Here is a 21,674-nt window from a genome sequence, read left to right as displayed (position 1 = left end):
GAATAGCTCATTACAAGCAGAATAGCTTGTTACAGGATTATTCGTCAAAGTTATTGAATAGCGACCCAGAATAGATTCTTTTCTTTTATTTCCATTTTAACCCAACCAAAAATAATAAAGGAAAAGAAAAAATGTTAAGAACAAAAATAATTTAAATCATTTAATATAAAATATTGTTTCTAAATTTCAAAAAACATAAAAATAAAATAGTATTCTTTTGATAGAAAATATTGTTCTTTAATATTAAATTGATGTGAAAACTACATTTATATGTATTGTTTTGTTAATTATGTATTTAAAATATTATTTTTATTATAATTATAGATATTAAAGTTTTATTATTTTGTTTTGAATTTTTAATACATAAAGTTGATTTATTTTTGTAATGTATATAAAAATAAAATATTAACTTCACTTAAGAGCAAATATTTTATATTACATAATTTAATTTATTAAAAAACATATTTGTCATTTGAGTTTTATTATTATTATTATATATTTATTCTTCTTCTTCAAATCGTGAATACTATTATAATATCCCTTCTATTTCATCCAACTAAACTACTTTTATGCCTATTCAATTTTATTATAGTTTTATTCTATTCTCACAGAATGATTATTTTATTACAATCCTATTCCTATTCTACTCTACCGAACCGAGTATTTCTATTTCTTATCCATGAGCTAAAGCGTTTGTTGTTAGTGTTTTGAATTATTTTTAAAGAAAAAAAATAGTAGTAGTAGATGCAGAAATTTTGGATATGCATGTATGCATTAGTAGCACGCGAATAGCCATTAGGGACACTCTAAAGGGATACCGACTTTTTAGTGGGTGCTTAAAAGCAGATGTGAGTTCGGTTGGAACTATTTATGATAATTAGGTTGGGTTTTCATACTACTTTTGGTTTGTTAAGGGCTGTTTCACAAGGTGGAAAATCTACTTTTGTGTAAGTAATCCTATAGGCATTTCCAAAGAGTCTTTGTAATGAACTTGGCCACAAGTCAGAACCCTTCTTTTATAAGAAGCATATATGGTTTGAAAGGGATGGTAGAAAGACAAGTGGGCAATGGTAGATCCATTAATATTTCAATGACAGACGGGTGCCTGGAGGAAACATAGTTGGAGCTAATTCAAATGGGAAACGCAGTACAAAAGTTGAATAAACACAGTTGACGACCTCATAGACCAAGGAACCAAAACATGGAGCTACTACAGAGTAATTTTAGTACATAAGAAGAAATCATGGTGATCACAAGAATACGAATTAGCACACATAATGCAACACAGACATGCTGGTATACAGGACGGTATATAGTTAAAAAGTGACTATCACGAGGCATTGGAGTTAAATAACAACGAAAATTTTCTTCTGTGCGGACCAATACATAGTGAAGTGAACCTCACCAAAAGGAAGGGCAGGTAAAAAGATTGCTCACCAATTGGCTGCTTTTACTGGAAAAGGACAAAACATTAATGTAACGTCACCGTCTTTTGCCTCCATTATCTATTAATGAAAGGATTAATAATAAACAAACTAGTGATGCGGCGTGGCGTGGTGTGGTGTAGGCAGCATCTTTGGGTAAAAAATAAAGAGGCTTTTTTATTAAAATGAACCTAATAAATTAAATAAGTATAAAAATGACTCACATTTTTAATTAAATATCAAAATAACTCAAAATCTACAGAAAAAATTAGTGGAGCTAAATTATATGACGCCACCAATTTGTCACGTCAGCAAGAAGTATAAAAAAATAAATTTTTGGTGGAGCCATGTAGAATGACGCCACCTGTATAAAATATAAGAGAAATACAACAAAATCTAAAAAATTGGGGGCCTTTAAAACAATTTCCCCTTTTTCTGGTGGAGCCATTTTAAATGAGCGACCAGATATGCGCTGACACCTGACACCCTTCTGTTGATTTTGTCCTTTTTACTTTTTTTTTAAAGTTTTATCTTTTTCTTTTATTCTTTTTCTTATTTTAAGTTTTATTTTTTTAACTTTTAACTTTTTCTTAATTATAAAAAACTTTAAATGTATATTTTAAATTTATTTATTTTATTTATTATTAATTTTAAATTTTAAATATATATTTTGTATTTATCCTTATTTTATTTATTTATTATTAATTTTAAATTTTAAATTTTAAATGTTGTCTTTATCCTTATTTATTTTATTTATTTTTTATTCTTAATTTTAAATATATATTTTTGAAATTATTTTTTTAAAGTTTAAATATTATTTATTAAATATAAAATAAATTTTTTATTAATACAAAACATTTAAATATTTAAAGATATGACCTTTCAAATTTATTATTAGTTTTATAATATTTTAAATGTATATTTTAAAATTTAAAATTTAAAATTTATTTTTTAAATATTAAATATATTTTATTTATTTTTATTATTAATTTTAAAAAAACTTGAAATGTGTATTTGAAATATTGTTAATATATTTTTTAATCTTCTTTTTAAAGTTTTAAATATATATTTTAAAAAAATTTAAAATTTAAAATATTATTTTTTAAATGTTAAATATAATTTTTTAATAATATAAGACATTTAAATATTTAAAGATATGACTTTTCAAATTTATTATTAATTTTATAATATTTTAAATAAATAAATAAAATAAATAAGTGTAAAGACAAAATATATATTTAAAATTTAAAATTAATAATAAATAAAATAAATAAATTTAAAATACACATTTAAAGTTTTTTTTAAATTAAGAAAAAGTTAAAAGTTAAAAAAAAGAAAACTTAAAAAAAAGAAAAAGAATAAAAGAAAAAGACAAAACTTAAAAAAAAAATAAAAAAAAGTAAAAAAGACAAAATCAACAGAAGGGTGTCAGCTTGTTAGCGCATATCTGGTGGGGCCATTTAAAATGGCTACACCAAAAAAAGGGAAAATTGTTTTAAAGGCCCCCATTTTTTCAGATTTTGTAATATTTCTCTTATATTTTATTCAGATGCCGCCATTCTACATGGCTCCACCAAAAAAATATTTTTTTATGCTCTTTGCTGAAGTGACAAGTTGGTGGCGTCATATAATTTGGCTCTACCAACTTTTACTGTAGATTTTGGGTTATTTTAGTATTTAATTAAAAAATGGGTCATTTTGGTATTTAATTAATTTATTAGGGTCATTTTAATAAAAAGGCCAAATAAAGAGCATATGGAAGGTTCCTGTGTCCTTCAGACGTCGCTGCTTACGTTTCTCACTTGCACTGCCTGACTCCAAACACTGAATCTCCTATTTATATAATGAAAAGGGCCCAACTCATAGCGCAATCCACTGTTTGGTTCCTTAGAAAACTAAAATTAATGTGGGAAACCAACAAAATTACTGGTTGACCGGTCTGGTATCAAAATACAATTTCGATTCTCCTGATCGACCAGTCTGCAGTGCACTCAAGCTTTGGCCTATATAAAGTATTCATATGAACTTAAAACAAATCAATAACGGTTGAAGAGATATGGGGTGGAAAGGAATTCTGGGTTTTGAGTATGGAATTGTTCAAGGACCTTTGGGACCGGATATTGCTGGTCCGGAGCTAGTTGCTGCTGTTGCAAACGCTGGTGGACTTGGCCTTCTTAGAGCTCCTGATTGGGTATTTAATTCTATTATTTCCTTTTCTATATGTTCATAGTTTGATCTTCCTTTGGTAAATACTAGCGCTTTAGAGCTCCTGATTGGATATTGAATTCTAGTATTTCCTCTTTTATATGTTGATAGTTTGATCTTCCTCTTCTGTTGTTTAAGTTTCACTAGAATGTTTGATTTGAATCTCATTTGACCACCTTTGATTAGTTACAATTTTACTCAAATACCATGTTTGGTTTCTGAGACTTTCTGATTTGTATAGCATGAGAAACCTTATTAAATGTAGGCAGCCGATGAATATATAAAGAAAGTTTTTACTGTTTTCTTGGTTTAGCCAATATGGTCTTCAAGTTCCAGGTTCAAGATTGGGAATTCCTAACCAATGAGTTGTATATGACTATTTACTAATAATGTACTTACTCTTCTCAATCTTGGACAGCTTTCAAGGTAATGGTAAGTTATCCAAATTATGCAACTTAACACAAGTAGATAAAATAAGGTCTGGTTTGAGTTTATTTTAGATTCCCAAGTAGATTTAAGGTATTACAATTGCTGATTTTATTTTGAAATTCAGAAATGGGTTACTTGTTACTAGTCTTAGTTCTAGCTCTGCTTAAACTATCAATCAACTGTTGATTTCCCCGTACTTTGTTGTACCAGGAATCACCAGATTATGTGAAAGAGTTGATAAGGAAGACTCGGAAGTTAACCGACAAACCCTTTGGGGTTGGTGTTGTTCTGGCATTTCCTCACAAAGAAAATGTAAAGGCTATACTAGAGGAGAAGGTAGCAGTGTTGCAACTGTATTGGGGAGAATGCTCAAAGGAGCTTGTAATAGAAGCTCATAATGCTGGGGTCAAGGTTGTTCCCCAAGTGAGTAACCTTTTTTCCCTCTCATTTGATTGTTAAATATGCCTTATGTCTTTTTCTGGATCGTGGAATCCTAATTCAACCAAAAACAAGCAAAAAGATACAACTTTGTATCGCCTATATGATATGATCGTTTTGTTAAGTGTATTAATCTCAATATGATATGTACATTTAATATTGAGAAAGTTTGTGGGAAGGCGCTGGGGGCAGAGAAATCCCCTACTCGTTCCCAGTACCCTATGCCATACCATGATAGTTCGACATTACCATGTAATGGAATGACTTTGCCTACTTAATGTGATTTTTTGAACGCTTTCAGAAACTTCATTTTCATATTGCATTTTTAGTTCATTAATAACGTTTTCTTATGATATATATAGTTGCCTTTCTGCACATATGATGAAGTAATTCCATTAGTTTTTGCCTTTTTGGATCCAAGAGAGATGTGCAAGGTAGGGATGAGGTTTTACTTTGTGCCAGTAGTTAATTAGTACTTATCATGTAATGGCATGCAAGAATAACATGAGGAAATTCTGTATTGGGGACAATAATATGCATTCATTTGAGGGGGAAGAAGTTAAGAACACTCATTTTGAAGGCTCATGTTGTCATCAAATTCTTTGCCAATTTTTGAAATGGAGGTGAAGGGTGGTATGATGGTATATTTCATCTGTATTGTGCTCTCTCTTAGACTATATCATGAGCTAAATGTAACTCCATTGAAGGTTGGGAGTTTGGAGGAAGCAAAAAATGCAATTAATGTGGGCGTAGATGCAATCATTGTCCAAGGCCGTGAAGCAGGAGGGCATGTAATCGGACAGGTATGAGCATTTCTTGAGTTTTTTTATTATATTTCGACTATAGTAGTAATAATTATCTTGGAGCTACTGCACTGCGTCCCATGCATTCAATGCCATTATACTTTGAGGATTAGTAAGATGTGTTTCTCAATCATCTAAAACTTGTAAAAATGTCATGTTTTATTATTTCCAGGAAGGTCTAATTTCCTTGTTGCCACGAGTAGTCGATCTTGTTGGTGATCACGGTATTCCCGTTATTGCTGCTGGAGGCATTGTAGATGCTCGTGGTTATGTTGCTGCTTTGGCTCTTGGTGCTAAAGGCATTTGCATGGGCACAAGGTTAGGACCATGTCAGTGTAAAATAAAAAGTATCCACTTACAATAATCTGGACAGTTGGTTTCATTCCAAGACTGGTGGTGCTTAAATATGTTCAACTCGAGCATGATGCATGTGAAATATTCTCATCTTTGTTTAGTTGAATTTTTATGGCGTTTTGCCTCTTTTTTGTGTGTCAAAATCATTTGAACTCCAGCTAGTCTTGTGCAATAACTGAAAGGTAAGAAGTTAAGTTATGGAATCATGCTTAAGCCAAAATCATTGAGGTTTTTGTTGAACCATGCAGAAATTCTGGAGCATTTATAGTCTCTTAAGTTTGTCCTAAAGTATTGAGTTTCTGCAGGTTTCTGGCAACTCATGAAAGCTATGCCCACCCCACGTACAAGCTGAAACTGATTGAATACGATAAAACCGAGTATACAGATGTCTTTGGCAGAGCAAGGTGGCCTGGTGCACCACACCGTGTCCTGCAAACACCCTTCTTCTGTGATTGGAAATGCCTTAGTGCTCAAGAAAATGAAACTAATCAGCCTATCATTGGTCGAACAATAATACACGGCGTGGTGAGAATCTTAGACAACGCATTATTGAAATAATGTTGCATAATGACATTTTCAACAATAGAACTATTTCCTAATCGGTTCATTCCACTAGAGTGGGGCTAGAGAGATATCACTGAAATGATATTGTGGTGAATGAAGTATCTAACCTTGTGTTAACTTGATGATTGTTTGATAGGAAAGAGAAATTCGGCGTTTTGCCGGTACAGTTCCGAACCCAACAACAACAGGTGACATTGAAAGCATGGTGATGTACGCAGGCCAAAGTGTAGGCCTCATCAAGGAAATTCTACCTGCCGGACAAGTTGTAAAGAAGCTGGTTGAAGCGGCTCAACTTCTTATCCACCAAACATTTAATCCGGACTCGATCTAAAATTGATTATGTGAATTTTATACCTTAATTGGTGAAGTTGTTACACAGTTTTAAAAGCTATTTCATTAGTATTCTAGATTTACACATATGTAATGTGAACTTTTATCCGATTTAATAACACAAAAAGCAAATCTCCATAGCAGAAACTTGGAAGTTGATACAGTTCAAGCATTTGGCATCCCTTGTTTCAACTGTGTAACAATCTTATTAAAATTAATGTAAGAAGAGCCATCAGGGCTTGTAGCTATTTCAGCTTTCTTCTTCCAATCTATGGCGTTTTGCCTTAAACCTTGCCCCTTCATCCCTTCCATCAACTCCCTCACAAGACTTTCAACTTTCTCCCTTTTGACATCACTGTCAATCTCCATCCCAATGCCCCACTTGGTGCACGAGTAGAAACAATTCATCTGTTGCTCTGCAAAAAATGGCCAACAAATCATTGGCACCCCTTCACTAACACTTTCCATGGTGGAATTCCACCCGCAATGCGTCAAAAACCCTCCCACTGAAGGGTGGCTCAATACCCTCTCTTGTGGGCACCACCCTACAAGCAGACCCCTGTCGCTTATCGCCGCCGTGAATTCCTTGGATAATATTCTTTCTCCACCGCCATCGACAATGTCCGGCCTAATAACCCACAAGAACGGATAGTTGGTGTCCGCAAGTCCCCATGCAAACTCACGCAAATGTTGAGGCGTCACTGTTATCAAGCTCCCATAATTTACATACACAACTGACTTGGGTTTCCATCTGTCCAACCAACCCAAGCATTCGGTGTCTTCTTTCCACAAATTCGAGCCAATGGAGTCCAAATTTGTGGGACAAAGCTGGCGTTGAAGCATTGATAAAGGACCAACAGTGTAGAGCTTGGGTAACTTGGTTTTAATGGCGTCCAAAACATGATGTTCAAAATCATCAAAGGTGTTGAGGATCACAGCATCAGCTTTCCTGGCATTGTTGACGGATTGCAAGTTGTAATTGAACATGATATCATCAGGGTTTGTGGTTCGAATGAAAGTGGGGATATCTTTTAATCTAACCCCTTTCAGTGCTGGTATCCAATCAATCTCCGTCTCAAGATATCCATTATTCAACTCACTCTCATCTGCAAATAATATTATTTAAACGAAGGGTAATCATATAAATCAGAACAAACTTATGTATGTAAATTGCAAGTACCTTTCAATGGGAAGTATCCACGTTCCTTAAGGTCTTCAAAGTGAAGGTAACCCAACATGCCACAAGCACTAGGAGTGAAAAGAACCATCTCAGGGATGCCAAATTCTTCAGCAACTTCCAAGGTGAAGCTCATCACCCCATCCGATATTATGCAAGTAACCGGAGGGACATCTGATCTAGCATTAAGTTTCATTATGAGCTCTCGAAACGAACGTAACCCATGAACCAGCAACATCGAGCACAAGTCGGGTAAATCTTGTATCCCCCGCATGTTGGTCGATGGCAAACCATCGGTTATCGTTTCGAACCGGAAATCGGGTGAGCCCCTGAGCGAGTCGAGTCCTCTCGACTGAATCAAGCGATAGTAGTTGAACTCGGTATGGATGAAAGTGATATGGAAGCCATGGAAGTGGAGGAGTTTGGCAAATAATAAGATAGGGTTAATGTGCCCTTGAGCTGGTAGAGGAATACAGACAGCATGGGGTTTCCCAGCTTCCATTTGGCCCTTTGAAAACGTGTAGAACTCACACTCTCCAATGGAACAAGAAAGGCATATTTAAATTGATAAAGAGGTTGACCTCAAAACAACCACAAGAGGATAAGAAGAGAGACCCCCACTTTGTTTTGTCCAAATTAATCTTATCCCACATTAAGGTTGATCGCAACGTGTCGTGTCACTGTAATTAAATATTGTTTTCGTTGGCCGACCTAAGACATCATTGGAGCATTTGTATGTAAATACAGGACGGCATCTTAAAATTCATAAAATGAGTAGCCGATGGGAAGACTGTCATTGCACCAGGGCGAACTGAGTTTTTTTTTTCAGAAGGTTGGACTCTCCCAATCCCCCTAAATCCGCCCCTACCCACGGCAACAAAGAAAAGACAAAGGATATGTAGACTTTTTGTATAGCAATGATGTATAAACGGATATTTTTAATAGGAACCACACAATAAATTTTGATTTGTTCCAACCCTATAGATTTTTATTTTAGATACTATCTTTTTTAATTTATAATTTTTTTTTTACCATATCCATTTTTCTAGGGTAAATTATCTTAGTTGGTCACCTAATTTTTAGGTTGTTTTTATTTTGATCATTGCAATTTCATCACTTAATTTTTAAGACGCTTTTGTTTTAGTCACTCAACTGTTAAATCTCTAATGATGGTTAATAGTATATGTCTCGTCATGTTCACACTTTCGTTTTGATCACCCAGCTTCTAGGTCGCTTTCAATTTGGTCACCTCAAAACTACCAATTTTTAAAGTATTGATTGAGATAAAAAAAAACTAAGGATTAAAGTGAAAAAAATGGTAGAAACTAAAATAATGCTTTAAAAAATTGTCAAATTGTACTTGTTTATCACATTGCTGAAATTCTAATTTTGTTTAAATATTGAATTTTTAAATTTCAAAACATAAAAATCAATTAAATAATTTGTTAAATTTTTTTATCCCTTGATAATGTTAACCAATTGTTGTTGTAATATTAAAATTAATTAAATTAATCTCCTTCTAAATTTTAAAATTTTATTTTATGTTTCTATATTATTTTTAATGAAATCAACTGGATAACTCATAAATAATAATTGTTTATAAAGCTTAAATTTCTTTTGATTATGTAATCTCGAATCTTCTATACTAAACTAAAAGTAAAGAAAAATGATTGCAATTAATTAAATTAATTGCTTGTTCTTCATTTGAGTAAAAAAGTGATAATTTTTTTTTTGGATTTTGTTTGGTCTGGAATATAAAATTAATTAATTTAATTAATTATAAGAATTTTTCTTTGCTTTTAACTTTGTATGAAAGATTCGGTATCATATAATCAAAAGAAATTTGAGTTTCATGTACACTTATTAAAGGTTATTTATTTGAGTTGATTTTAATTTAGAAATATAAAATAAAATTTTAAGATTTAAAATGAGACTAAATTAATTAATTTAATTAATTTCAATATTGTAACAAATCGATTGACACTATCAAGTGATAAAAAAATTCAATAACTTATTTAATTAATTTTGATGTTTTGAAATTTAAAATTTTAATATTGAAAAAAATAAAACTTTCGGCAATGAGATAAATAAGTATAATTTGACAATTTTTAAAGCATTATTTTAATTTCTACCACTTGTTTACTTTAATCCTTAATGTTTTTTTATCCAATCAATATTATAAAAAAAATATTTTTTGGTAACCAAAATAGAAGTGTAAACATGATATGACTATTACCTGTACAAGTTAACCGCCATTTGAGATTTAACGGTTGGGTGATTAAAATGAAAACACTCTAAAAATTGAGTGATGGAATTGTAAGGATTTCATATTAGGTGACCAAAATGAAAGCACCCTAAAAGTTAGATTATTAAAATGAAAGTGTGAACATGATGTGGCGTGTACAAGTTAATTACCATTTGAGATTTAACAATTGGGTGACTAAAATAAAAGCGCTCTAAAAATTGGGTAATGAAATTGTAAAGATTTCATTTTTGGTGACCAAAATAAAAATGCCCTAAAAGTTGGGTGACCAACTAGGTAGTCTATCTGTTTCTTTTTTTATACAATGCTTACAACTAGGCAAACTCCCTTAAATCCAGGTTCTCCTCCAACAACAATACCGATATCAAATTAAGACTCAGTCGACTACCTTTTTTATAATTAAGGGTTAAAGATAAATATTTTTAAAATTTAAATGTAAAGAGAACATCATTTTAAAATACAAATTTGTAACCATGATTAAAGTATTACAAAATAATTTTAAAAAATTGATACTGAAAAAAAAACCATCTCCCTATTCTTAGTATCAAGTATATGCTTGTATTAATAATTTTAAAATTTTAGAATATGTTTGGGTTAAGATTTGGATAAAAAATTTTATCAAAGTTTTTGAAAATTTATAAAAAATTTCAAATTTCTTTTAACAACTTAAAATCTAAATTCCAACTCCACCTAAAATTTTTTTTAAAATTCTTTTCATTTAGGCTCCGTTTATTTCAACTTAAAATTTTTTACTTAAAATATTTTCAGCCTTTTCCGATATTTGTTTCATGTAAAATAAGATGGTAAACATAAAATGTTTTTCAACTACCATAAAATTATCCCATTATTTCCGTAAAATGTCTTACCAAATTTTGTTACGTAAGACATTTTCTAAACTGATAATGCTCTGTTCACTGTAACATTCTCGTACCCGACCCAAACATCGGGTCAAAGCACCAGGATATTATATTCTCTATTACATTTTTTACTTATCAAATATTTTCTTATAAACTTTCATAAATTTTCTATTCAATCCCTTTTTGTCATAAAAGTTCAATATTTACTAGTTAATCATATTAAATCAATTTTCTTTCTTGTTATATTTTAATCACATAATTTATCTCAATATCTTATTTCACATATCAAATTTATATGTATTTAACTTCTATTTATTATTTCATCCACATATTTTCTTAAGTTTAACAATTTAGTCCTTGCTATCATAAAAAATTCATATTTTTCAACAATTTCGCTTTTACAATACATTATACATATTTCATCATCTCATAACACATTCATTAAACTTTTACCCTAATTTCCTTATTCACATATTAAATTGTTTCACACTTAAACTTTTGTACATTTTTCAATTTAGTCCCTATTGCCATGTAATTTATTTTCCACCATATAAGCATTTTAATCAAATAGTTTATTATAATATCTTATTTCATATGACAAATTTTCATGCAAATCACTTCTCTATTTCAATTATAAATTTAACAAAGTTTACAGTTTAATCCCTAACATCACTTTTTATTCAATTTATTACTTATCATAATCTCAAATGTACGTTTGTTTCATTGAAAACAACTTTTATAAAATATTTTCAAAAAATTTGTCAAACAACAAAAATATTTTACAAAGATTCATTAAAACACCTGAAAATATTAATATTTCTAGAAAAATAAATCATTTTCTAAAAATCATTTTCAGTGAAATAAAAAATATCATCCCACAATAAAATAAAAAATTAAATTTAAAATTTGACTTTTACCCATATTATTAAAATTTTTATACATTTTTACAGATCAAACTAATATTACATATTTTATATTATTTATTTTTAATATCATTATTTTTATAATTATTTTAAATTTTCATTTAATGCTAGTATTTCAAAATGCATCACTTCAAACTCAAACTACTAGTATTTGTGATTATCTTATTTAGATAAATAATAATTTTAAAAAAAATTAAGCTATTGAAATCATTAATTAACAAATAATTATAAAAGTTAATAATGATACTAAAAATAACTAAATAAAAAATGCAATATAAATATCATTAAATTTGTAAAAAATTATAAATGTTTTTAATAATATAAAATATAAATTAAAATTAAATAAAGATAATATTCCAAAGTTTTATAGTGAAAATGTAAAAAATTAAGAGTCGGAAGAATGGGACTTGGCCAGTCAGGTACGCCATTTAATCTCTTCTAAGCTTGTTATAGCTCACCATTTGTATAGATCTTTCTAATAATGAATTTGTCAATTATCATAATTGTGGTATAAATTTGTCAGAAACTTGTAATATAAGAAATACATGAATTCCAGGAAAAATGCTTATGCTAATATACCCTCTTATCTCCTGCTACCATTCAAAGTCTTGGTTTTCTTCAGGTTGGCTAGTTCTTCAACGAGCCTCCTTTCTTCATCACTTAGCTGCCTTGGGATTTCCACCTGCACTCTCACTAATTGGTCCCCCCTCATTCTGCCTTTGTTCAGCAACGGCACTCCTTTCTTTGACATCACCAAGGTTGTTCCAGGCTGGATACCGGCAGGGATTTTAAGATCGGCCGATCCATCAACTGTTGGTACCTTCACTGTTGTCCCCAAGATTGCATCAATGTATGAAATCTTGCATGTATAGAGGATGTTCGTATCATCCCGTTTCAGTACAGGGTCTGGGATCACTTCAATGACAACAAAAAGATCACCAGGAGCACCCCCTCTCTTTCCAGCATTGCCCTCTGATCTGACCCTCAATCGACTTCCGGAATCAACCCCAGCAGGCACCTTCAGGCTAATCTTCTTTGATTTCCTCTCTCTTCCATCGCCGCCACATTTGTCACAAGGAGTGAATGTTTCCCCAGTCCCACTACAGGCAGAACATGTCATTACCTGCTGGAAGACACCCAGCGGAGTCCTTGATGATGAGACAACTTGCCCTTGCCCACCACATGTGGTGCAAGTATATGCCTTGGTCCCTGACTTTGCACCTGAACCATCACAGGTTGTACAGTTGTCAAGCCTGGACACATCGATCTCTTTTTCTACCCCAAAGACAGCTTCCTTGAAAGTCAAGACTAGATTGCAAATTAGATCTTCGCCATCTGCGGCCATATTTCTGGCACCTCTATTTCTGATGTCCATGTCGAAAAATGAGCTAAATAGATCAAATGGATTGGTAAAGTCCTACAAGAATAAACGGAAAAGATTTGACTTATTAAGAAGAGAGATGTGCCTAAAATAGAGATATTGGTAAAGTTTCACAGATTTATTCTATTGATCGAAGTAACTTACCCCCATGTCCATAGTAGAACCTTTAAGACCATCTTTACCATATCTGTCGTATATAGAGCGCTTCTCATCATCTGACAAGACCTGCACCGCATATTTTTCATCTTTATTATACAAATATCCTGAACAAAAGAAGTTGCACATCAAATCCCAAGTTCAATCCAGCACCCATGACCAATCACTGATGTTCGACTTGTACCTCATAAGCTTCACTAATCTCCTTAAATTTCTGTTCAGCTCCTGCTTCCCTGAAGGCACGATATATATTAGCATAGAATTAAAATTGCAAACCGATAAAGAAGCGTAGTCATTTAAGGTATGTTATGTTTAGCATACAAAGAGATCTGCATCTATTTTGGCAAGAATGTGTGCTAACAGAATTAGGAACAGACATAGAGAGGATAAAATAGTGAAAAATGAGGATTTACAACTACATGTTTTGCTAATGGAAGGACTGGAAAGACAACATGATAGGAAAAATATGGGTGCAGTCTTGTGGGCAATAAGAATTTCCACAACATCCCCTCAAATTGATCTTCATAATTGCTACAAAAGCTCAATTTTCAATGGGCACTTTTTGTTATCTAATCAAGGCAGGACTAGTAACCACTAAAGCACACGTCAATTTAATAATTAAGCCTTCAAGTTAGCAAGTGAGACATGTTAAATCAACTACTCTGGAAGATTACTGTGTTTCAAGGTGGCAACACTGCAGTGGAGTCAAGGTGGCAAATCAATAGAAGAATCCAATATGTCTAGGTTTGAAGGTTATGATTACCAGTTTTGATCACATTGTAGCAATAAATTAAAGAAAAAAAAAATGATAAAATGGATATTTCCCTAGCAGAGGGGGGACTGATATATGATAGATTTAACATTCCAGCTGATACCTAAATAATATAAATAATTGCAAAAATTAAAAAGGTTCTTTAACTTACTTGTTCACATCAGGATGATAATTCCTGGCGAGTTTTCGATAAGCTGAAAGTTAAAGAAGGGTATAGTCAGTACAAATGAATCAAAATCAATATTTTTATAGCTCCTAAATTACATGACTATAACAGATAAAGAAATAATACAAAGGGGAATACTCCTACTGTCCCACATACTTCAGTAAATAAGGCTGACTAAGCACAGTAACAGAATAAAATTTGGATTCTAAATCAAAGAAACTTTTGGCAGACACTTAAAATGTCACAATAAAAGCATTGATTTTAAAACTTTCAATGAGGATGATAGCCGTAAAGCATGAATGTGTAAATGAAGTCATAGGGGAAGCCTTCGATAAATGTCGACCTCAAGACCATATGCAAAACACAAGCCATCATATGCAAACCATGTCAAGTTGAAAAAGAAAAAAGCAGATGGTGTAAACACATAGAAATCAAGAATAAACAGGGTAGTTCATTCACCGCTTTTTATGTCTGATTTGCTGGCAGTTTTAGATACTCCAAGGATGGAATAGTAGTCCTGCAAAATGTATGCAGTTAAGAAAGAAAATACCAGAAAGGAAAAATAACCAAAGAAGAAAAGTTTAGAACCATAGTTGCTAGATAAATACTCTACCCGAGCAGCTTTGACAATCAGACGCCTTGCCAAGTGGTGACATGGGATTTTAGGTGACCATGAATTGAATAACAAATGCGTCAAATTTTGAGGAAAAATGCTTGAACTTGAAAATGATAACGCTGCTATCTCGGTTGAAACACTGCATAACACAACATAAACACGTAAAATTGTTGCTCTAAAGCAAAAACCATTATTGATAATATGCAGACAACATATTTTCCAGAACCTAAAAGCTGCAGTGCACCAACTAAATGGTTTAAAAATTTAACCTTCTATATTAAGACGTTTATTAAAAGAACTTAAACCTCCATGACATATATATATATACACACACACACACACACAACTCTTAAACCTCCAAGGAGAAAATCTCACCGCGCTTGAGATATCCGCCATTTGTTGGTATTCAAGCTTGACAAAAGCCGCGGTCCAAGCCCAGTCACCACTGTGTTTCCACAAGGTATAGCCGTCGCCATACTTTGAAACAAAGAATCAAAAGTTAATCTAGCAAAAAAGCAGTAAAAGAGAAACGATAGCACACAAGCAGTAAAAGAGAAACGATCCTAGCAACACTTGTTAGCCAAAGCAATTACGAGAACCCCAGCATATTTCTTTAACTTACTAGATATATCAGAGAACATATAGATTATAAGTTGGGTTACTTGAGTTCTGATAAATTAATTACCTGAAACTACCAAATATGGCTCTTCTTCTCAAGCTTTTAGGCTATGGGTTCCACTGTTGGTAGCTGAATAATGAACTGCGAGAGGCGCCTTTCCTGCCTTGGGGCAGAGATGGGTGGTGGAAGGAAACGTTTGAAAGCAGAGCAATGCTTTGCTTTTGACTAAACACTCGAGAGATCCCATCGCTACGAAGTGGAAGAAATGACATAAAGACTCCAACAGGACACTAACCTGCGGAAGCTATTAGAGTTTTCTGGAAACTATTTACTATTTCGTTTTTTTTTTATAAATTAATATTTTATTTATTAAGCGGTAGAAATTAGTTTTTGTCCTAAATTTTAATATTAGTAAATTAGTTTTATTTCATATATTAATATTTAATTTCACGTGCGTAATGGAAAGCTTTTTAATTATTTTTAAGTAATTTAAAATTGGATCATTATCTTGTTAGTTCATAAATATCTTTTATTAGATCAAGTTGGCGCGATATGCATGGAATTATACCATATATATTATGATTAATCCAAATATATTATTTTTATTTAATATTTAATGATTATATGTCAATTATTTCAAAGAAGTTTACAAAATATTGACCAACTAAAGCTGGTCAGTACTGTCCCTTGATTAAATCATGATTTTGTCTCCTTATTCTGACAACAGCTAAAGTGCTTAAGGCTGAGTTCATAGAATAAGGCACCTATAAGAAGACATGAGCATCCACGAATGGTAACTTTGAATCTTCTCCCTTTAAATAGCAACTTCGAGCATATATGTATAAATAGAGTTGAGAGATAAAACTTTAGAGATAATACAAACCATATTTAGGGGTTTAATGGTTTTAGATGAATAATATTTTGCAAATTTCTTAAAAGGAATTAACCTCCTCTCAATAATATATTTTATTATCATAAACAATTTAATATATTTTTAATATTTACAGTATAATATATTATTTTTTCAATAATTACTTGAAAATATAACAACATATTATAGACTTAATATATAGATTAAATCGAGCTTAGACTATAAATATAAGAGCCCAAAATTGAGTTATATTTTAAATAAATTTATTTTTTTAATAAATATTCGGATTTAATTTGTTTACCTAAACTCTTTCAAAATATTTGAATCAACTAGTAAACTTGTAGGACAACGGAATCCTTAAATATTAGTTGACTATAAATTAAATAATTTAAAAATATTTTTATTTAAATTTTAATTATAAAATATATAAATATTAATATAGAAAAGGATTATTTGAGCAGGCTAGGTTGATATGGACCCAAGACTGAATTTTTTTTCTTTTAGAATCAGATCATGAATTTGTTCATCTATGTATAACTTGAGCGAGATTTTTTTTTTGGTACAACGATGATTTGGACCTAAGTTAATCTTAAGGTAAGTGAACACCCCTTTAATAGGCCACAACTTAGGGTTTCAGCTTATGCATGGCATTAATATTACATAGTTGCTCAAGCCAAGTTTGATTTGGCATCAAAATTTATCCAAGTCTACGCATATTGTAAATGATTAACCCAAACTCATTTAAGCTTACTCGTATTATTTTTACTAAATATATAGTGATTATATATGTTGAGGAAAGATCGACTCATTTTAGAGAAGTTTTCAAAATGTTATTCAATTGTAGCCATTGAACCCTTTAATGAGTCAATATTGTCTCTTGGTGTAACTAGGTTTTGTCTCTTGAATTTTACGAGAGTTGGAGTGCTTAAGGCTAGGTTCATGGAGTAAGAATACCTTGTAAAAATACATGAGCATTTGCACATGGTAGGATTTGAACTAACTATGGGCACATATATCTTATCAGAGTTGAGAGACAAATATTTAGCTGGATTTGAAAAGAATACTGACCCTATTTAAGGGTTTGTCGATTCTAGACAAACAACATTTTGTAGACCTCCTCTCAATAATACATATTTTACTAGCATAACAATTTAATATATCTTTTAATATTTATATTGTAGTATAATAATTTTTCAGGTAAAATAATAATGTAATGTATAAAAAAAATATTACATATTTTATACTTAACAGGTAGATTAGATCAAACTTAGATTATAAATATTGAAGCTGAAGTTGAATTTATATTTTAAATGATTTTTTTCGTCAAAATCTATTTTTTAGATTTAATTTGTTTTGTCTAAACCCTTTCAAAATCTTCAATAGATAGTTGAAGGCCAACCCTTTGATTAGAGGTGTTTAATCGGTTAACCGACCCGAACTACCATTAATTGAATTAGCTGACCCTTTTAAACCCTTAACTGTTAACTGAACCGAACTTTTTCGGTTAATCTGGTCGGTTAACCGAAATTTATATATATTTTTTATTTTTGGTTAAAACAAGTACAAAACATATAAAAAATTAATCGACTTAACTGACCGATTAATTTATATTTTCAAAAAATTAACCGAACTGACTGAATACTTATATATTATAATATTATTTATTAAATTCGATTAATTCAGTTAACCGACTGATTTTGAACCGAATTAACCGTTAACCGAACTTACAAAAAATTATTAACTGACCCTCGACCGAATTAATTCGGTTAATTTATCGATTAACTGAATTCCGTCAATTAACCGAATTAATTCGGTTTTACCCGAAATTTGCACACCTCTACCTTTGATTACTATGTTAGGAATCTCTGATCCAAGTGATGAGCCACAATGATAATAGTCGGTAAAAGTACTAAAAAGGTTAGTCTGTAATTTTTAAATAAAATTTGATAATTTATTTCAAATAAACTCTTATCATTTTATCTAAATAAACCCTTATTTTAAATGAAAAAAAAAGTAATTATATTAAGGGTTTATTTAGATATAAATGAAAAGCTAAGGTTTAACTTAAAAAGTGAAGCATTATTTAAATGTAATAAAAGTGTATAAATAAAAGGAGGGATGAAATTGAAGTTATTGAGAAGAAAAAAGAGAGAGGTAATACTAATAGTGAAATGTAACGTTAAAATTAGGACCATAAAGAATCGAAAAGGGGTAAAAGGGAAGGGGGACGATGAGGTGTTAGAGAATCAAAAAGGAAAGATTTTAAGTGCTTCATGAAATCCTTTGACTTTTCTATGTTTACAGCATGCCCTGCATTCTTAATCACTACAATCTTAGCCTCTTCCCCCACATGCCTACACCACACAACACAACACATTCAAATACATATTAATCAGTACCAGCTCATACGTCCAAGGAAAAGAAAACACATTATTATGGTTATTAACCTTTTTAATCTGTAGCCAAGTTCCAATGGGAATATCTTATCTTCTTCTCCCCATATTATCAATATGCTCTTTAAGAATAAGAAAAAATGAAGAAGGGTTAAATTAAATTAATATAAGAATAGAAGTAATGGTTTGTACAAATAAACAAATACAAATGTTAAATACGGACATTTCTGGATATGGGAATATTATTTTAAAGGAGTAGAAAGTTAATATTTTTTTATAAGAGTAATTTTGTTTTTTCTGTTAAAAATTTTATTCATTTCTATCGTTAAAAAATGACGTGACTAACAGAATAACCGGAAAGTTACACTTGGTGTGTCACGTGTACCTCATTATGACATACATAGACCAATTTTTAATAGTAGAAATGTATGTAATTTTTAACAGAAGGACTAATTTGCTCATTGATCTAATCTACAAGGACTAATTTGCATATTTTTTAGAAGAGAGGGCCAAATGTAATGTAACTCTTAGTATAAGGGCTTCATGATATTTTTACCCATCAAACAAATCCATTTGACACTAAAACCTAATGAGGGGTAAGAGTTTGCAAGATATCGGTGAAATTGAGAAAATCAAACCGAATAAATCGAAATAATTTAATATTCGATTTTTTATTTATTCAATTGGTTATCGAGTACTTGAATTTAACATTTTTTAAAATATAGTATTCATGTTTTTTATACAATGTGGTACTGTGTATGTGATATATGAAAAAATTATACATTTTGGTATGTAAAAGTAATTATGTTAACTTTTTAGTATTTAATTCATAATTTAACATGGTTAATTAATAATATTAGCAAATAATAAGTTTATGAAATATTGAAGTTATATAGGGTGTAAGAAAACAAAATTGAAAGAAGGGAAAAAGAGAAGAGCTTAAACCTGTGTGATCTTAGGAATGTTACTGAGTTTTCTATCCTTTAGTATTGCCACTAGCAGCTCTCTTTTCTCTTTAAGATGGTCTGTACACATTACCTGCAGCAAACATATATGCAATGATGAAATACAGAAAATACAAGCTTAGGGTTTAGTTTTACTTGGTTGAATTCCAATATGTACAATTCTTTTTTATATTGAAATCGCTACATTCTTCGTTAGAATTCAATCTATCACTTTTCAAGTCAATAAAATTGTAATTACTGAAAAGTTTGCAATAATTAGAAGAATATAATGATAGAATTAGAATGGGAAGGTAAAGTGAAGCAAGCTTACATCAATGAAATCTGAGAGAAAAAAGCTTGGAACCCACTTGCCTATGGGCTTGACGAAGGAAAATTTAATCAAGTCTCTCAGTCTCTCAGGCGTTTGTGGCAACAAAATACTCAAAGCTTCATTCAAATCCGATACATTAAATAAACCCTCTTCCAAATCCTTCTCCTCTAAGCAAACCCCAGCGCAGCACAACACCAACTTCTCCATTTTCTCTGGAAACTGTGCCGCCATACTGTACCCCACGAACCCGCCGTAGCTTATGCCTACCAAGCTCATTCTTGGTACTCCGTGCGCCTCCATCAGTTTCATCAGCGATTGAGCCTGGAACGACTCCGTCCGCTCGCTTCTCGTCGTGTAGGATTCACCGAAGAAGATAAGGTCTGGCACATAGACGTTGAATCGAGATGTGAAGTGGCGGAGATGCTCACCGTATTGCCACATGGCATTGGCACCGAATCCGTGAACAAGGAGGAGATTGGGCCTGGAAGCGTTGTGGCTTTTTGGTACCCAACAGTGCATGACGGTGCCTTCGCCGAGATCAGTCCTGATCGAACGAAGGCCTGCATTGCCGAACGAATAACGGTAGAACCAATCGCGAGACGCCGTGAAGCTGAAGTATCTTGACAACTTGGAATGGCGCATTGTGTGCTCTTCTAATTGCAAAAAAAGAAAAAAAGATCAAACGAAATTTCAAATTTCATGGTGTTGAGTTTGATGATGTTGTTCCATATTGAATCCAGATGATAAATTCAGCTTTCAAAATTTGTTGTAGCATATATTTTGGGGGTAAATAAATTTGACAAAAAGGAAGCGTGAAAATCGCCTAGTTACATTAGCGTCCCGAAACAAAGATTAGTTACGTAGGGGGAAAAGACAAGAATGGCTAGAAAATCTTTGCCATAAATTAAGAGGAGCATATTGGTTTGCTGAGAGGATAGGAGAGTCCAACAAGATTCCATACATGCGCGATTTTCGCTTTCCTCTCTGTTGCCAGAGGTGGCTTGCAGAACCCGGAATTTGATCCCAGAGGAACATCCCTCGCTTGATTCTGCGTAAACAAACAAACAAACAAAAACCATATCTTCTAAGTTGCCTATTAAACTTAAAAAGTTACACCAAATGTTGTATTGATTACACGCATCTGCATGGATAAAGTTAGAATAATCTTTTAAGGTTAAATAAAATTTTAATTTTTTATAGTTTATAATTTTATAATTTTTAAAAAATTAAATTAAATTTTTATAATTTTAAGAAGAGTTAAAGTACAATTTTATTTTTATTAATTTAAAATTTTTAAAAATATTTAAAAATTTAAATAATAATTTTACGTACTGCGACTGCATATCTGATTCATTTCCATGTCAATTTATGGATAACATAGATTGTCAACAGATATTCTCCTAGTTGTAAACTTTGTCCCACTACTTACATTATTTTTTTCCCATTTTGACAATGGCATGTTATTCAGCATATTTAATACTATAGTAACCTGTTTTTCAATGTTCATGTAATTTTTAGGAATGCCACAACATTCATTTAGAATACATGGTATATAACCATACATTGAAAAATATTGATTGTTGGGAATGCTACAACATTTCATACACATGGTATTAGACTTATTCATAAGTCAGGTTAGGTTTGGATTGGGTCCTAAC

At 31.5% G+C, this 21,674-nt stretch overlaps 4 protein-coding genes across 5 annotated transcripts; 1 reads left to right on the top strand and 3 right to left on the bottom strand.

Annotated features, from left to right (window-relative positions):
• Positions 1 to 3,201: 3,201 nt before the first annotated feature.
• Positions 3,202 to 6,795, top strand: LOC107929388 (NADH:quinone reductase). Its single transcript, XM_016860797.2, has 6 exons — positions 3,202 to 3,615; positions 4,269 to 4,481; positions 5,204 to 5,299; positions 5,472 to 5,617; positions 5,959 to 6,178; positions 6,354 to 6,795. Exons 1-6 carry the CDS (start codon positions 3,481 to 3,483, stop codon positions 6,546 to 6,548), a joined length of 1,005 nt encoding a protein of 334 aa, XP_016716286.1. The 5' UTR covers positions 3,202 to 3,480; the 3' UTR covers positions 6,549 to 6,795.
• LOC107929381 (7-deoxyloganetin glucosyltransferase) lies at positions 6,639 to 8,695 on the bottom strand. The gene is made up of 2 exons (XM_016860787.2): positions 7,728 to 8,695; positions 6,639 to 7,653 (listed from the first exon to the last, which is right to left on the bottom strand). Exons 1-2 carry the CDS (start codon positions 8,224 to 8,226, stop codon positions 6,713 to 6,715), a joined length of 1,440 nt encoding a protein of 479 aa, XP_016716276.1. The 5' UTR covers positions 8,227 to 8,695; the 3' UTR covers positions 6,639 to 6,712.
• A 3,492-nt stretch (positions 8,696 to 12,187) lies between these two features.
• On the bottom strand, positions 12,188 to 15,861 carry LOC107929376 (chaperone protein dnaJ A6, chloroplastic). 2 transcript variants are annotated; one of them, XM_041082426.1, is made up of 8 exons: positions 15,544 to 15,861; positions 15,234 to 15,362; positions 14,856 to 14,997; positions 14,702 to 14,759; positions 14,228 to 14,270; positions 13,489 to 13,537; positions 13,293 to 13,373; positions 12,188 to 13,184 (listed from the first exon to the last, which is right to left on the bottom strand). In XM_041082426.1, exons 2-8 carry the CDS (start codon positions 15,332 to 15,334, stop codon positions 12,351 to 12,353), a joined length of 1,308 nt encoding a protein of 435 aa, XP_040938360.1. In that variant the 5' UTR covers positions 15,335 to 15,362; positions 15,544 to 15,861; the 3' UTR covers positions 12,188 to 12,350. The 2 variants fall into 2 exon arrangements, with proteins under 2 accessions (XP_040938360.1, XP_016716268.2); XM_016860779.2 differs by having other exon boundaries at positions 15,234 to 15,335; positions 15,544 to 15,856.
• Positions 15,862 to 18,449: 2,588 nt separating this feature from the next.
• LOC107939268 (lipase 3) lies at positions 18,450 to 20,880 on the bottom strand. Its single transcript, XM_016872571.2, has 4 exons — positions 20,017 to 20,880; positions 19,687 to 19,779; positions 18,796 to 18,863; positions 18,450 to 18,702 (listed from the first exon to the last, which is right to left on the bottom strand). Exons 1-4 carry the CDS (start codon positions 20,656 to 20,658, stop codon positions 18,534 to 18,536), a joined length of 972 nt encoding a protein of 323 aa, XP_016728060.2. The 5' UTR covers positions 20,659 to 20,880; the 3' UTR covers positions 18,450 to 18,533.
• Positions 20,881 to 21,674: the final 794 nt, after the last annotated feature.

The sequence above is a fragment of the Gossypium hirsutum genome, chromosome A12 (genome assembly GCF_007990345.1).
Source record: "Gossypium hirsutum isolate 1008001.06 chromosome A12, Gossypium_hirsutum_v2.1, whole genome shotgun sequence".
NCBI lineage: Eukaryota > Viridiplantae > Streptophyta > Magnoliopsida > Malvales > Malvaceae > Gossypium > Gossypium hirsutum.
Note: the sequence above shows the minus strand (reverse complement) of the source record. Positions and strands in the feature narration are given on the sequence as shown.

Coding starts and splice junctions, on each gene's coding strand:
- LOC107929388 (XM_016860797.2), top strand. CDS start 3,481: ATGGGGTGGAAAGGAATTCTGGGTTTTGAGTATGGAATTGTTCAAGGA. Junction 5,300..5,471: donor GAGGGCATGTAATCGGACAG/GTATGAGCATTT, acceptor TATTATTTCCAG/GAAGGTCTAATTTCCTTGTT. Junction 6,179..6,353: donor GAACAATAATACACGGCGTG/GTGAGAATCTTA, acceptor ATTGTTTGATAG/GAAAGAGAAATTCGGCGTTT.
- LOC107929381 (XM_016860787.2), bottom strand. CDS start 8,226: ATGGAAGCTGGGAAACCCCATGCTGTCTGTATTCCTCTACCAGCTCAA. Junction 7,654..7,727: donor TGGATACTTCCCATTGAAAG/GTACTTGCAATT, acceptor TATTATTTGCAG/ATGAGAGTGAGTTGAATAAT.
- LOC107929376 (XM_041082426.1), bottom strand. CDS start 15,334: ATGGCGACGGCTATACCTTGTGGAAACACAGTGGTGACTGGGCTTGGA. Junction 14,271..14,701: donor CAAATCAGACATAAAAAGCG/GTGAATGAACTA, acceptor TTTAACTTTCAG/CTTATCGAAAACTCGCCAGG. Junction 13,538..14,227: donor TATCATCCTGATGTGAACAA/GTAAGTTAAAGA, acceptor TCGTGCCTTCAG/GGAAGCAGGAGCTGAACAGA.
- LOC107939268 (XM_016872571.2), bottom strand. CDS start 20,658: ATGCGCCATTCCAAGTTGTCAAGATACTTCAGCTTCACGGCGTCTCGC. Junction 19,780..20,016: donor TTCTCTCAGATTTCATTGAT/GTAAGCTTGCTT, acceptor TGTTTGCTGCAG/GTAATGTGTACAGACCATCT. Junction 18,703..18,795: donor CTTGGCTACAGATTAAAAAG/GTTAATAACCAT, acceptor TGTGTGGTGTAG/GCATGTGGGGGAAGAGGCTA.